This window comes from Calonectris borealis, chromosome 1 (assembly GCF_964195595.1).
Source record: "Calonectris borealis chromosome 1, bCalBor7.hap1.2, whole genome shotgun sequence".
In the NCBI taxonomy this organism is placed as follows: Eukaryota; Metazoa; Chordata; class Aves; order Procellariiformes; family Procellariidae; genus Calonectris; species Calonectris borealis.
In genome coordinates, this window is record NC_134312.1 from 36,946,091 (window position 1) to 36,963,598 (window position 17,508).

At 38.8% G+C, this 17,508-nt stretch overlaps 1 protein-coding gene across 1 annotated transcript in view; it reads right to left on the minus strand.

Moving 5' to 3' along the window:
- Positions 1-4,515: 4,515 nt before the first annotated feature.
- Positions 4,516-17,508, minus strand: part of TAFA2 (TAFA chemokine like family member 2) — a 73,515-nt gene continuing 60,522 nt past the window's right edge. Inside the window, exon 4 of the mRNA XM_075153407.1 lies at positions 4,516-5,110. Within this exon, the coding sequence (XP_075009508.1) occupies positions 4,703-5,110 (408 nt within the window). The 3' untranslated portion in view covers positions 4,516-4,702. The remainder of the gene's footprint in view (positions 5,111-17,508) is intronic.

Sequence of the window (17,508 nt, forward strand, 5' to 3'; positions counted from 1 at the left end):
ATATCACAACCCCATGTGCAGGTTGACCTACAAGAGTTACATCAGTTTAGCTTCTCCCTTAATAACTTCTCTGCTTCTATCAACTTCCTTGGGAAGTTGGTAGCAGAAATTTTGAAATTACACATAAATAGTTAGAATGAAAGCTGAAAGAACTGGCACAGTCTCCAGTTGGGTTAATAGCCCCAAAGAATTGGTCCGTCCCCCAGACAGTGAAGAAACATCAGAAACCAGTCTCCAAGAGATACTTCTGTTAGCCAGATGCCCTTCCCAAGATTTAGGGACTGTTATCTAGTCTCTTCCCAGCTGTGTAATGTTTTCCTGGTTTAGAGTCTCCCTCTCAGTTTGATGCCACTCACTGTTACAGTGAGTCAGTGCTTCATATTAACTCTGTGTTGATTGATATGAGCTTTGTATAACCCATCACAGGATACAATTTATTTGTATAAGAATTATGGTAGAAATATACAAAGTAGTAAACAGAAGAGTAGCCATTTTATTCTTGGCTGATTTTCATGGCCAAAGGCAAGATGAGAAGTGATAACAAACTCCTCAGTAAATGAGGATTCAGGGTTTCTCATCCTCTCTTTAGTGAATATTTTAGAAATGCATTTTGCTGCTGCCAAGAACTGCAGCGTGTGCTAAAATTTCTAGCTCTATTGCTGCAGAAAGAGGAGAATAATATAGAAAATATCCTTAAAAATTGCCCATGACATGACACAGTATTTCCATCTCACCCTGAGTCAGCACATGTAGGTCTGCTGCAAGCAGTCAGACTTTAGCCATATCCACACATATGGCTGCTAATAACATTCTAACCTCTGATTTCTTAATTATTACATCATTCACCAACTCAGTGTTAAGACTCTGTTAACATATTATAAGACATTAATAGATCTTTTATTACCAATTATATTTCAGGATTGCTTTTCATATAAATGCCCTATTGCTAGGTGTATGTAATCTCATTGATTCTACTCCAATGTACAGAACGCAGTAGTTAAAAATGGCTAATAACTCACTCATGTAACGTTACAGGTACATTTGGTACCATTCTCTCCTCTGATTATAGACATATCAGCTCATTAAACACTAGTGTAAGAACACTAGCTGAGCCCTTCCTTTTAACAAACTACCAGTGTGAAACTAGAGGCTAAGCCCTTCTCTTTTAATGAATCAGTAGTACTGCCTTCATAATCGGGGGAGGCTGGGAAGAGATGGAAGGAGAGCACACAGTGTTTCAACCAGCATTTATAGCTACAGAGGTGGTGTTTTTTCATGTCTGATTTCAAGCATTTTTTAAAATGTCCTCTTGTGCCCTTTTCTGGTTGCTTCTTTTATTAAAAATGTTGATGTTCATTATCAGAAAGGTTGCTGTACTTGTGTAGATGTCACATTGAACAGAATTACTCCATACAATCATTTAGAAACTGTATAGTACTACAGATATAACAGCAAACTAGTATACTGGTAAACATGCATATATTAAATAATATAACATATAAATATGTACAACGATATATCTTGTAAGTCAGACTCTAATTTGGAACCATTAGAGGTCAGGGAGACATTTGTTTCTACAGAGAATATGACAGCATTTCTTGTGGTTGCCTTAATGAATAAAATCAGTCATTTTTTGCTCCCAGTCCAATTGCATACTAACTGTAAATTGTTTCACAGCTCTAATGGGTTTCCTCCCCTGAAGCTTTTAAGGGATAAAAAGGCTTTATCTTCACCCAGAATTGAGCCCTGCAGCATCTGGAAGGTCCTCTACACTCACCGTAGGAAACTTAGCCCTCCAGCTATTGACATGGAACCCTTCCTTTCTGGGTTTATCAGTGATCAGAAGGAAAAACAGATGCAGAACTAAAAACAGAGTGAAGCACTTGTCCTTTAGATATTCCTTGATGGAACTCTCCACCCGAAACACGGATCAGGTCACAGGGCCCCTCCTCCCTCTGCAAAAGCACAGAAGAAAACAGTCACCACAGAGACAGTCGTTTTACACCGTCTTCGCTAGGCACAGAGGACTCCCAATGAGCCTGCGTCTTCCCCTGTTCCACTTGCTCATGGTTTCTCTTTTCCTTTTCCTTCCCTTAATTCTGATTTTCTTGGTGGTACGTTGTGGTAGAACTGCTTGATCTCACCACAGCTCATTAACCCTGCGTTTACCGGTAGCGTGTCTGCATAACTGTACACATGGCACCATTGAAAGGTATAAGAAACATTTCAGCAGAAATATATGCTGTAGCAATATAATAGTGCCCATCTGACTCTTGGCTGATTTTCATGGCCAAAGGCAAGATGAGAAGTAATAACTAATTCTACAGTAGATGAGGATTTAAGGTTTCTCATCTTTTCTTTGCTGAATTTTTAGATAAAATGCATTTTATAGCTACCAAAAAAATTATAGCACATATCACAATTTGCAGTTCCATTAGCCAAGATAAATTAATACAGTATGACAAAGTGATTCAACAGACTTGCTCTGTTATTATTACCTGTTTCAGAACTCCCAAATAAAATCAGTCAGCTGCAATGTATGCTGTGTCTCCCAGAGCTCCATTAGTTCTCTTGGTACCTTAAACACGAACAACTGCTGGAAAGGGAAAGGTTATATTAATGTCTCTAAATGTCGTACCAAATAATTAAGTTGTCTAAAACAGAGGTAACAAACTTTTTTTAGGACCTTCCCTATACTGGCAATTTGGTAATATTAGTAGTTAATAAGACACATATCCTGAAGGGCTGTTAAATTACTTTACAAATGACAGTCCAGGAAATAGCATTATTTGCATTTTAAACTGAGGAAATTGAGGAATAGAAATGCTATTAGACCAAACATAAATGGCAAATCACATATAAGACATAAAAGAACAGAAATGGTGACACAGATTCATTTAACATCACTTAGCTGGGTCAAGCTAGTCACACCACATTCCCTTCATCGAGATAGAGGGTAGCCCAGTAAATACAATTTTGCCATTATTGAGAAAAGGTCATAGACTTTTTATTGCCCTTACAGTGCTGGGTCTGAGGACTTGCCAGGGCTTGTCTTGGCATGGCTTAACCATGATATCGGTTGTCTAGGAGTGAGGTAACTATTGTCAAAATTTGCTTTAGCTTAGTTTTAGTTCATAAAAACAAGTAGTTATTCTTTGTAGACTGAACAATCTAGGACTCTAGAGCAAAAATTGGAAGGATGATCTGAAGTCCCAGATTGTAAATACCAATGATAATGGTCAACAAGCGATAGAAGTGTAGAAGTGCAGCCTCACGAGTAATGTGACACCAGTTGCAAATTAAAAAGCAAACAGAAAAACTGAATGATCTGGAAACAATTAAAATAAGCAACATATAAGAAGTCTGTGTGAAGAAAACATATAAAAATAAATCCATGCAGATGCAGACTGAGGAAGAAACCCATATGAACACCACACTCCATCTGACAAAGACCTCAGGAGTCTGATGACTTGTTATAGACCTCCCTTCTCCATTCTTCTTCAGAAGTACTGAAGGGTCAACCTTGGACCCAGAGGGACATTGAAAGGGTGAGCACAACACCAATGAACAAGGGGAAGGTACTAGGAAGGCTTAGTATAAAAATGTTAAGAATACTATTGATGAAGATTCTGTGTGTTAGTTGGGACTATTAGGCTGTTAAAACATTAACTGGGCTAGCAACAAATTCTTAGCTCTCTATATATGATGTTAATGCCTTTTGCTCATAACTGAATTTTGAGCATAGTGAGACAGAGAGCCTGGTCGGATCCTAAGGCACGTGCGTGGACGGCCATAAGCTACATGGTCCTCTCTTAACCCTTCAATTCCATTCCCAGAGTGAAGCACTGTAAGTTCTCCAGGAGCTCATACGTTCCCTGCCAGCAATAATACCCCTATTTACAGACTCAGTTATGAATTCTTACTCTACATTTAAAGGAAATTGCACTGCTTTCAACATATAATAATTATGGTACATTTGAATGCAAAACTCATTTTCTAATATGAATTATCAATAAATAATATCCATTTTCAGAAGGAGGAGCTGAACTCCTGGTCAGTTTCAAAGATAACAGTCTGTGAATTGCAAATAACACTTTCCACAAAAGGGATTTTATCCTTCCTGATAATGGCTCTACTGCTTTCAGTCTTAAAATATATGGTATTATTGCATTCTACCCACTCTGAAATTGTCGCATTTCAATAAGAGGTGAAATAACATTCTTCCAAATATATATGCCAAAAAACTACCATGTAAAGAGAATGTAATTTTTATTATTGGTCCCTTTCCAAACCATTCTTCATAATGCAAAGTTCGCACTTTTCAGCTATCACATTGTAGAATATCCTCTTTCTCTCTTATGTTTGGTATCACAAAATACCATGGCAGATTAATCCTGTTCAGTAGCATGATGCCCCAGCAGGAACACTGAAAAAAAAACCACCCCAGCTTTTTCAAACCATAGCTCCTGCAACAGTAGCTTTCATTTCTTTAAAATTCATGATTTCTCAGTAAACAAGAGTAAGAGTAGGAAGTTATTGACAATGAGCTTAAAACAAAAGAAGACTTAAATAAACTCTGTATTTGGTAAATAAAGTCCTGGACAAGGGAATAACGGGGAAAATTATTTTTAGGACTGCAACCAGTGCAAAACCAAACAATATTGAAGAAGTTATACAATTCCAAAAAGGAAATGTGGTAAGACTAATTTGGGCTTACAGGGAGCTCTCTGAGTATTTTGGAATCAAAAAAGGATTGTCCAAAAAGTATAAACAGGCAAAAATTGCTTAGGGTGATTAAGACAGTAGTACAGAAGCACAAATAGACAAAACCAGGAGTGGATAAGTGTAAATGTGTAAAATCCAGCAATGGATAATAAGCTAGCAAAGGATAGTAAAAAAAAAAAAGACAATATATAAAAACATCAGAGGGTATGGCAAAGCAAAGTAAAATGTCTTGAGCTTTATGGAGAAGGTGAGCTATTAACAGATGACATCGTAAAGGCAGAAATGTCCCAGGGTTTTTCACTTCCTTTTCCACAAAAAGGTTAATAGTGATCAGATGCTTCACAAGATTGCTGTTAACAACAAAGGGATGTGAACATAGGCCAGACTAGAATAAGAATACATCAGAGAATGTTTAGGTATTCAGGAAAGTTATATATATTCAAGTCACAAGGCTTGAGAAAATTTATTGTAGAGCAAAGCAATCTTTGAATTGTTAGTGATTATCTTCTAGACTTCATGGAGAATAGATGAAACCTGAAAGGGATGGAGAAGGATAAATAATGATCTTATCTTTAAGAAAAGGAAAAATAAACACCTGGGGAATTAAAGATCAGTAAACACAACTTTGTTATGCAGAATGATACTGAAGCAAATGCTTAAATAATCAATTTATAAGCTTCTAAAAACAGTGAAGTAACATTAAGCATCCTCTATCCGTTTCTTTAGACAAAACCTTTTCAATGACTAACCTGTTTGCATTTTCTGACTGTCTCTTCCTCAGTAAACAGAGAAGAAGCACAAGCCGAGCTGTATATTGAACTAGGGAATTTTCTTGGCACAGTCACTCTCAGGAGAAAAAACAGGAGGAAGTGTTCTGCCATGACATCACCCCAGCCACTGAAGGAGTTAATGAGAATGATCAGTGTCTGGCATTTTGGTTCTGCCTGAACACAGATGCATAGCAGGTAAAAGAGCCATTTTTAAGGCAATTATCATTAGGTTGCATCACACTGGAAGATCATATTAGGTAGAGACGACATAAGGCTGCACTAGGTATAATTCTAGTCAGTGTTTTCATGAACAATATGAATAGTGGAAAAGCTCCTTATAACATTTGGGGATAACTGAGCTGGGAGGGGCTGCAAGCACTTTGGAGAGTAGGTTTAGAATTCAAAATAATCTTGATAAATTGGTGAAATGGGCTCAGATCAATATGGCAAAATTCAATAACAACACCTGTGAAGTACTACAGGAAACTCAAGTGCACACATAACATGGGAAAAAAGTGACTAGGTAGCTACACTGTAAAAAAGGAGCTGGGGTATATAAGGACTGAAAACTGGATACAAGTCCACAGTGTCCTGCTGTTGCAAAGAAAGTGAATATTTTGGGATGTATTAGTAGGAGTATGGCATATAAGAAAGAGAAGGCAACCATCCTGCTGTACAAGGCACTAAAGTGGTATCGGGTGGAGTCCAGTTTTCAGCAGCATGCTTTCAGAAAGATGCAAATAAACCAAAGAAAATGCAGAAGACAGCAATAACAATGAAATGGTTTAGAAAACACAAACTGTAAAAAGAGGTTGAAAGAACGGAGTATTTTTAGGCTGGAAAAGTCAAAAGGAAAGGCAAGATCCAATCCATCATTGCCACTGCATGGTCTGTCACAATCTTCATGGCTCAGCTGACTCCTCCTGAGTGTGTCTCTTTTCCTTGTCAGTTGAAGAAGAAAAAAAAAAAAAAGAATCTAGACTAAATTCTTCCATATTACCAGCAAACCAATAGCTGGGTGAATTAAAACTGAAAGAGCCTATTTACTTTGACAAGCCAATTGTCCCATCTTTAGACTTCCCCACCTAAATCCTGATTTCTTTCAGCTTTTCTTAATAATTCTGTGCCTGTAGTATGTAAATTAATCTGCCTTTGAAAAAGCACAAATAGACATTACTGACTAGATTTAGTTCGGTGCATTATTTATTAATTGGGACATTTATGAGCATAAATTCATCTGTCATTTTTAGGACCAGATACTTGATAATATGCATAATCCTTAAAATATGCAAGACAGATAAAGATAAAAATACAGCCTGTTATCAGGAAGCCATTCTAAATCAGCTCCAAAATCATATCAGTTGAAATTACACTTCTCGGCTGATTTCCACTTCTTTGACACTACCTTGCTCCCATAGTACCATAAACAATGTATGCATTTTCACAGAAGAAACTTAGCTCATTTGTAGCACAGAGCCCAGAGTAAAAGGGAGAATGTTAGGAGAAATCAGGCCAGATCCGGCAGCCTGAGGGAGGTGAGGCTGCTGCAGCTCCACAGCCTGGGTCCAGCCAGTAGTGAGGCTGAGCATGGACTCCCAGTAGGCACACACAGAGTACATGTATGCACCACATATATACAAATATACGCCACTGGCCACGCAGATAACATGCACAGCACTCACACTAACACAGGCAGCACCAGCAGCCTCATCCTGCTGCCCTCTCTGGCTGAGCAGAATGGAAGACCACCAGTGAGAATGTATATATATCTATATATATATATACACATATATATACAGAGAGAGAGAGAGAGAGATAACACACATGTGCAATGTGGACCCCTCCAACATGCTCAGACACCATTCTGACCAGTAATTGGCCCCTGGATCCCCCAGTCTCCCCAGCTGCTGGCACCTGGGTACGGATGAGTCCCTGAGGCCACAGTCCCTCTCCATCTGCTGGAACGTACCCACTCACACAGACACACATGCAGACACACACACAATCTGGCCAAGTCTCCTATGGTCCCCAGCAGCCAATCCTGCAGTGGTCTCACCTTCTGTGCTCCTTTTTGGATGTGCAGACCAGCTTTTACCACATAACCTAACAGAGGAAAGGCAGTCAGTGACCGGGAATCGCATTCAGAGATGGGAAGGAGGTAGTTGATTAGGCAGGAAAGAAGCCCGTTCAGGATTATAAAAGAGGGAAGGCAAATCTGCAGAAAACTGAGGGAAATTCTGAACTAACTTCAATAAAAGCAGGAGAAAACAGATGAGGATTCATGGACTTGGTTTGGTTTTGAAAAAAGATAAAACACGTACCCTTGTTCTCTACTGTTGTATCACAAAGCTGTCAAAACTATGTAACAATGTGCAATACCATGGACATGTTACTTTTTTAATAAAAGGTTGCCAAAACACACAGTGGGCAGAAGCTCAAACTAGTGTTTGGGAATGTTACTTACTCATCCCAGTTACTTACCCAATTATTTGATTGGGATTGGCAAAAGAACGTAAGGAGAAATAAAATTCTCAACCATGACTTGAAAAGAAACTGTGGGACTGTGATATTTATACAACACGGGAGGTGCCCTACAGTTCACAACAAAGAAAGCCTGCCAGATGTTTGCCAATTTATGCATGCCTCATGCCATGGCCCTTCACAGCATCTTGTGTGTAATGGAAGAGAAGCCTGCACAAGAGGAAGGCAAACAAACGGAAAGAGTAATAGAAATGGATGTTTTGAGCAATAGAATAGGGAAAAGATGTCAAGTCCATTTTGTCGGAAACTTTCTCTATACTAATCTTCCCTGCATAAAGATACCATAACAACCTTTTTTTCTAATTAGACTTCTTATGAAAATACCAGTTAAAGGTTTATTGAAAAAGTTGTGCAGTATCCATTAAGACTAGTCTGGATGAAGCCCTGAGTAACCAGATCTGATCTCAGACATGATGCTGCTTTGTGTTGGAGGTTACACTAGAGACGTCCTGAGGTTTCTTCCAGCCTGAATTGTCCTGCGATTCTGTGATCGTAAAAAACTTTGTACATCAGAAAGTTCATTCGCATATCTGAAAGCAGCCAAGGCAGCAGTCAGGTTCTGAAAAGTTTGTAAACATGTCATATCTATGGATGTGTCTTCCGCAGGCTATCAGTTACAACTGTGGATAGATGCATGGTGTAGAAGTTTCGGGTGTTTTTACCTCAAGAACTTTTGAGTTCGAACCAAAGAGTCCATTGAGCCTGAACCCAAATTATCTTAGAATGTCATTTTTGTGACATCTGTCAGTATAAATGTCATCAAACTACGACACAAGAAGAGGGTGAGTTTCAGGGAGGAGCCATGCACCCAGAGGAGCTGTCAGTCTCTTTAGCCTGCAGGGATGAGGCAAGAGATCTTGGACCTGTACCAATAGCTCCTCTCTTGACAATTGTCTATGAGCAAACACTTGAAGTACTAGCTTTTCTAAGTTGCCGTAACAGTGTTGCTGCAAAGTTCATGTTTGCATTATTTTTTTCAGTTCATTGTGACCTTCTGGGATGGACTCTTCTGTCTGCTAAACCTACTTTCCACTGTTCAAGCAGCATGAAGACTATCACTGATAACTGGCAAGAATTATGCCTATGCCAAGGAGCTTTCCACTGGCAGAAAGATGGTGAAGGTGGAATTGCCATCTCCATGGCATCCTATTTAATGTAATGGATAGGAAGGAAAAGTTCACAGTAACAGTGCTGAAACAATTTTGAAACAGTGTGTAAAGTCATCTGATAAATATAAACTGGGGATGCTGCTTGGGAACTGTTTAACCAGCAATAGGAAGCAAAAATGAAAAGTTGTAAACATCTCCTTACTGCACCTGAGTAAAGCTCAGATGTAGCTAAAACTCTGCTCCTGCTGTCCCTGTTTAATCTGTTTAGCTCATACGGCTTGTGAATGGTTCATATTTTTATTTCAAGTTCCTTCAGTCCTACCTTAAAATTTTTTTGTAAATGTAGAACAGAATGTAAAAGATACATGATCATGCAAGAATTGGGAGCAATCAGAACAATTACTGACAAAATGATGTCCCTTCCATAAATATGGCATTATGAGTATTGATGAGAACAACAAGAAGACTTACTATGTACAAGATTCTGATTTCCATTCAAGCGAGAAATTGATGCCCTTTAAAAGCAGTCATTCATAACACTGGGGAAAATTCTCACTATGCTGAACATGCAGCGGCTGGTGGGATGCTCAAATGTCATGTTTTTTCTGTAAGGACATGAAACTACTGAAGAGTAAATATGTTAAAAGTAAAATAGAGTTAAGGAAGGTTTGGTGGTGTGGAAGATTTAGACTTCCTAAAGTGTTCCTGAGAACAAGGTTGTTCTTTCCATTTAAATTATGTCCATGGCAATTAAGAGCTATGAAGTGGTTGACAAAGCATTTGTTACTGGTGGACATATATGAACCAAGAAAGGATAAATAAACTATCTTGGAAAGTCATATAAAAGTTGTGTATAGACTCTTTCTTGTTTTATCAGTTGCCATCTCAATAGATGGTTATAATGATACAGAACTTTCTTACAATGGTATGGAATGTCATTATGTTTGCCTGTCAATGTGTGATTCTTATTTCCTTTCTTCCAAGAAAGTATATTATATATTACTACATACAGAAGAGTTTTGCAAAGACAAAGACAGAATAGGAGTTTAAAATATTAGCAGATGCACACATACAGCTGGATGTTGATCATTAATCTATTTTCTGCACTGGTTTCCAGACTTTGTATATTGACTTCCAATCAGAATCTGCTGCATGTGTTTCAAATCCTGTCAAATTAAACAAATTCACACCTTTCTGGGGGTTAATCTTTAGCTAATCTAAAATTTATAGTTAATTCAGGTGGATCAAATAATGGCACATATTTTGTTTGTTGCTCAGATGTGATAATTGTTAATAACTTTAGCTGGTATTTTCCATTAACATATATTAGATTACATCAGTTCACTTCGTCTTGTGGACTGAGGAGATTAAACATTGGGGAAAATGAATCCTCTTTGAGCCTCATTTCTTATGCTTTCATGAAGGGTAAACTGTAGTGGTGATGTAACCATAAAAAAATCCCCAAAGGTTTAAAGCATTTTAACTGAAAACTGCCTTAATATTTTTGGTTATACAGCTGATTATTAACAGTTCTGGAATCTAAAAAACTCTGCCAATCCACTAAAGAGCTAAGTCACATTTAGTGCTAGAAAAATAGTGTCCACAGATCACACTGCATGCTTCTGTCCTACAATAAAGTGTCATCTTGAAAGTGAAGACTGAAGACTTCATGATCATTCTACCCTTACCCTTTGCGATAAAGCTGCCCGCAAAAGATCTTAATGATGATGACTTTGAAATATGAACACTCATGCGATAGAAATGAGTGAAAGAGTGAACAGATTTGCAAGATCCACTGGGGAAAAAAAATCCCCGTGAAATGGAAACCACTTTCTCATTCAGAGACAGACGGCAAGGAATTAGTCTAATTTGTAATGGTTATTAGCTTTATAGTAGGCTTTTCTCTGGCCCAGGAAAGGCTGACTGGAACTACATCCAGCACGCAGACAGTGAGCAAAATACTTCTACCCCATCCTCATAAATTTGTCTAAAAAGCACATAGTCCTGAGTACCCACATTCAAATATCCCTACTGATTCTCACCTCTAGCACAAGAATGCTTTGAGGACCATCGCAGGTTTACTAGTAATGTATGGAACTGTACAAAGAATAGCTACATGATGCACAGTGGGGAAGGACTCGTCCTAGTGTGATAGGGATTTTTGTTGGCTAAGCACTCATCAGTGCTCTAAGCACTTCACAGTGTCTCTGCTGTGAAGTCAAAAGCAGGATCCATCGGAAGAGCTTTCTGTAAGCACGCTCCGATACTAATCATATAGAACGACCTTTCAGAGGGGCTGTCCCAGCTCTCAGGCACCAAAGAAGCATCTGCATCACCAAGGACAGCAATTTTACTTGTTGAGTGGGCTCCACGTACTGCAGTGTACTCCATGGCACCTAGAAAGCACCCTAGAAGCAGTAGAATCCCTGGGTGAATGCAGGCAAGAAAACTCTGGCACCCACGTGAATGCTTACATCTATGGTGCACAAGGTGATTTAGATCAGTCATTGACTGCAAATGTGAAATACCTTAGAACCCGCTGTATTGATATGTTATAAGGTTTTTAAAGGACTGTGTGTTTAATTTATTTTCATTTCTACGGTGAGGGGACTGCTAATCTGCACTTAGTATATTGCAAATGATAAATGTTATGGGTTTGATTGTATAAGGGTTGATTTCTTTGTCAAAGAAAGTATCAATTTAAATGCAAGCCTCTATGCTTTCTACTACAGGGACATAGAGTGCTATTTAATTGGCCTGTGTAGATTGCTTGCTGATTTTTGATACTTTAATAAAACCCTTTGGCATTGCTGTGGTTTCCCATTTCCTTACAATTAAGCAGAAAGCAAGTCCTTAATACAAATGCAGAACTTTATTAAACTTACAAATATATGCAATAAAAAAATTCCGAAGCAGTGCAGTCCAACCTGCTGATTGCTAACAAGGTATAAAAGTGCTTTTTAAAATTATCAAACAATTCTTAGTTTAAAAAGGAAAAAAAAAAAAGTGTTAATAGAAACTAAAGCACAGCTTGTAAATAACATTTTAAAACTTCCTACAGGCAAACTGAATGGCAGCAATCTCTGTTTTCTTCCCTGCACCTACCTTTTCTCCTATGCACATTGTGAGGCCATATGAGAGCTGAACAAATGGGAAGTATTTGTTCCTCCCACAGTTACTTGAACTGTGCATTTCCTAAAATATGTGAATGTAGCTAGTAAATCCCATGTTTGGGTACTTGCTTGTTCCCTACCTAATGGATTACCTATACTATGCGGCACCTTCCCTGATTGTCTCTCCTCATATTTTGAAACTCTGTGAGGAACCTAGAGCTGGGGAAAATCCAATCCATCTGCAATAGCTGACATTTCATGATGTTGCACAGATAGAAAGACCATAGCAAAATCTCAGCCTGAGGTGGAAATTAACTGCATTTTGTTGTGCCTTTCGGCTGCAGCAAGCTATGTAGGTGCATTTGGGCCATTTGAATTAGGCCATTTTTTACGCCAGATGGATTAAGCTGAGAGCCCTGATTTTGCACTGTCATGGTGAAGGACTCCCACTCCACCACAAAGTCAGATGGGACAGTTGCATGCCTGTTAGATAGCTTGTGAAGAGTCAATGGACCTGCAGATGTGGGAGCGCCTGGGAACTGGGAGACTGGGGGTTTGCATAGGCCCCACTACCAAATTTAAATCCTGATCAGCCGGAGAGGAGGAAGGGATTGGGCGGTCTCTGTTGCATGTGGTTGTGTGCATACTTTGTGTATGTTTAAGTAGGTGCTGAAAAAGGCACGGGTCTCTTGCCTGTGTTGGTCTGCATTGTATTTTGTGTATATTTGTATCTTCAAAGTACATGCCCAGCTGTCGTGGTTTAACCTGGCAGGCAGCCAAATACCACGCAGTCGCTCACTCACTCCCCCCCCGCCTCAGCGGGACAGGGAGAGAATCGGAAAGGTAAGAGTGAGAAAAACTCGTGGGTTGAGATAAAGACAGTTTAATAGAACAGAAAAAGGGAAAACAATAATGATAATGATAAAATATACAAAATGAGTGATGCACAATGCAATTGCTCACCACCTGCGCTGACCGATAACCAAGTAGCGATCGGCACTTCCTGGATCACGCCTACCCTTCATATACTGAGCATGACGTCACATGGTATGGAATACCCCATTAGCCAGCTGGGCTGGCTGTCCTGATTATGTTCCCTCCCATCTTGTGTACCTAGCTCAGTCAGTAGGCACGGGAGCTGTCCTTGGACTAGGAGGGCGCTTAGCAACAACTGAAAACATCAGTGTGTTATCAACATTCTCCTCATACTAAATCCAAAACACAGCACTAGGAAGAAATTTAACCCTATCCCAGCCGAAACCAGGACACCAGCTTGCTACAGCCTGGGCCTGGAATTGGGACCAGCAGCAGCCATGTCTGGCAGACTGGGAGGAGAAACCCTCTGTGTCTTAAAGTCCTCAGGATCTAGCTTCCCTATAAGTTCAGCTTCAAAATATAAGTTCTTCTGGAGGCCAGTTTTTCATGCATGCACCAACGGGACATTGTGATAAGGAAAAATCTGCTGGGAATACTTTAGCATGAACATGAGTCACCATAAGAGCAGTTCCTAATCCACCGGCAAGCTATCATCTTGTGTGGCAGACAGTTGTGTGTGGCCAGAAACGTTCTTCACTGATGGCGAGGCTGGTCGTCTGTCCCTGTAGTGGTTGGCTCATAGTAAGGAACATGGATGTGACTAGAAGTCCTTCCAGTTTTGCTGGTAATATGAGGATTCCTTCCCTTCCTCACAGAAGAAAAAGCAATACAGTCTAGTTTTGTTACAACTGCAAAGCATATGTACTCAATGAAAGGTTTATTGCAAAGAAAATATGATTCCTCTATTAAAAAAAAAAACAAAAAAACCCAAACCAAAACCAAATAAAAAGAGAGGAGAGCACAGCACAAAGACAGATCCCAGGGTAGATTTCAAAAAAGCAGGGTTGCACATTACCATAATATTGATGGGAGTACAGCACCGCATGGCACTGCAACTCCCCCGTCACGTGGCCCAGACCACAGACCCCATTACACCTACTCCCGCTCAGATCTCTGAAAAGTAAATCAGCTCATGCTGCTGGGCAGATTACTGCTCCTGCTCACACGAGCTCATTGCAAGCTGGCTCAGGCATCTCTGCAGTCTGCTGTGTGGATGCCCCAAAGTGCACACAGATCAGCAGACTCTGCAATATTAAACTCCTCAGCTCACACTCTTAGGCATTCACACAGCATTTTTTGTTGTAACCGTGAATGAAGCATGTTGAAATTCTAAGCCTACAAGCACCAATATTTCAACCAAACTCATTTGTGCACTTAGTGGTTGATCCACAGCCCACTAGAGACAATGGGAAGACTGCCATTAACTTCACATCAGGCTCATAAAAAATGAGGCAGATAACTCCCTTTAATGTTAATGAGAGTCATGTATATAAATCACCTAACCACTGTTGGAAAAAGAAACCTTTTTCTGTTCTGCTTTTTACACAGCCTCCACAGTCTGTGATGTTCATCCTCCTCCAATAGCATTGTGAAGACAAAAGGTTTTTCAACAGCCACGTCTTTCTAATGATTTTGCTTTCTGTCAACATGAGTCAAGCTTCATGTAGACAGAATACATTTAATCATACAGTCATGAAACAATTACGTTTTAACACGGTAATGAACAGACTTAAAATTACAGCAAAATTATTTCCTAGAAGGCAAATGATTATTATTTCTCAATTATTGTTGAAGTACAGTAACAACACATTTTTCTTTTCAATTCACTTAAAAGAAAGAAAAATTCTTTTCCTAAATTTGCATTTTAACTAACAAAGATAACTATTTCCCTTTTTCTACCCCTCTGCCCCCCAAAAGATGGATTTTTCACCTCCTTCTATGATTGCTTCATGTTGCCTTTACATCACACAAAATCCCTTGTCCTACAATGAAGACATGCACAAACATACATATGCAGAATTATAGAGCAGTGTACAAGAGGTCCCCTTTGCTTTAGCTTACCTTTCCTCTTTACACAGCAGGTGTGTCCTGGGTAGGCAAGACAATATTAAACCATGTTGTGTATCACTAATTCTAGTCTAGTATATTAGTCCCTAGTAGGCTTTTATATAGTTTAAAACTTTTTTAACACTCATTACTTCTACACAAAAAAAAAAAAAGGCTTTCAGATGTTTAGTATTTCCTAACTCTTTCTATTTGTATAAATACATATGTAAAAATGTTAAAATAAATAGAAATTAATTCTCTCTTTTTTAACTCGAAGGCAAAAATGTAATATGGCATTAACCTCACTAATATTTAAATTTGAGAGGAATTTTAATAGCATTCCAGAGGCTGCATTTTCCTGTACATTTCAATAATGATGGATGGTCAAGACACCGTGCAGGAAAAATGAGCTACCGTTAATGACTTGTCACCATCAGGAGATATTAGGATTCTAGAAAGCATTGCAAATGGATTTTTATTTTTCAAGACTAGACTGTAGCTGCTTTGCTCCACCAGGTTTAGTCTTTCTTTGGCTGCTTACCCTTAACTCCTTAATGTGGCACATTAATTATAGCCCCTCATATGTTCCATTCTTTCAGGTCCCTGTATCTAGAAATGTTGCCACTCAAATAGCAAAGTGCAAGCTTTCCATCATTCTAATAGTTAAATAATGGCAAGGCTCTGCAGTTGAAACAGCATGAAAGGTCACCTTGACAATACTCTGACTGGTAAAAAGTAGCTTAAGGCATCACAGTTCTTTATTGTGAATGAGTCGACTGAGTTTATGACTATTCAGGATATTTTAATAATTTCAAAGTTTGACACAAAGTAAGAAATGCCATTTTGGAATTGCTGCAGATGATCAAATACGTCAAATGTAAAGACAATATTTTCAAAGCATTTTTTGACTATATTGACCAACAACAAAGTGGGGACAGGTAGGAGTTTGAACCAATGATAAAGTTTTTGGACAGCTGGCACAGGTAGTCAGTATGAAATTTAAACCTGAGCAGAAGTCCATAAGGAGCTTAAGTCACCAGCAAGGTTCTCAGAAAGCTCTATTTTCAGGATTTAAGGAGCACAGACATAGAGTAGAGACCTTGAACTGAGGCTTTGAGAGGAACAGTTTTATGCCAAATACCTTTCATAAATTGCCTTTGGTATGTGTTTTATGAGAGGACTAGGAGCAGGACTGAATTTCACATATTTCTCTGTTGGAGGTGGGACCAGGACCATATAATTTCCACAATTATACAGCAATATGATATGTGGCGAAACTGTAAAGGAGATCCAAATTTTTTGTCACCTGCATTTTGTTCTTACCCAATCCCTTGATGTTCCATATGCCCTTTCATCTAGGTGTTCAAATTAACTGCAGCCTAATTTTCTAAATTATTTAGCTAGAATGCTTAAGACCAAATTTACACGGAGAATAACTTCATTAAAGACAGTGGAGCTAACCAAGGCACAAACTGCCTTGTACTTCCTTTTGTGTTTCCCTTCAGAACTGCTAATTGCAGAAATTGATTAGTTTAAGATCCTTGTGTTACATGCTTTAACAAAATGTGAGGTAAGGTCCAAGCTATATGGACTTGGGCAATAAACACATCATTAACTGAAGTTCAGTCAGCACTTTAGCTCCTAGTCTTCTGGTATACCTATATTTCCTTCCAAAGACATAAAAATGGGGAAAATACTTGCTACTTTCCTTATCCATTAGGAACACTAGGTAAAGCCCTGAATTTGAAATGTCCTGGATATTTCATTGCATACATCAATACTTAAGGATCCATCTTTCAAGTAGCTATTAATCTTTTACATTAATATTACTACTGCACAGATTTCTGTATAATCAAATTTGAATCAAAGCAGAGGGCTGGATATTCTGAATGAGGGAACACAATCTTACACATAGGAGCTATAACTTCCTTCGCTGAGCAAGGTCTAGCTGTTTGCCTGAGAGTAATTAAATCAGTACATCTTCGAGGTTCTTTTACGACTTCATCATCTAGTTTCTAATGCTGGTACTGACAGAATGGAAAAACCACAACATGCTAATGAAAGACTTACAACCCAAAAAGCATTCTCCTGCAGTGACTAAAAAGTCACTAACCAATGACACTATTTTAAAAGGTACCACCAGTAGCTGACAGAGAGGCTAATACATATATAGCACAAATGAATAAAATGTAATAGGATGAACAAATAAGAAGCTGCAAAATACATCTTTCGAGTGCATTGTTCAGACTGGTGCAAAATAATAAATTTTAAACCTTCACCTAATAATAAACATTTATCCTGTCAGAAAAAAACATATAGGACGATCAG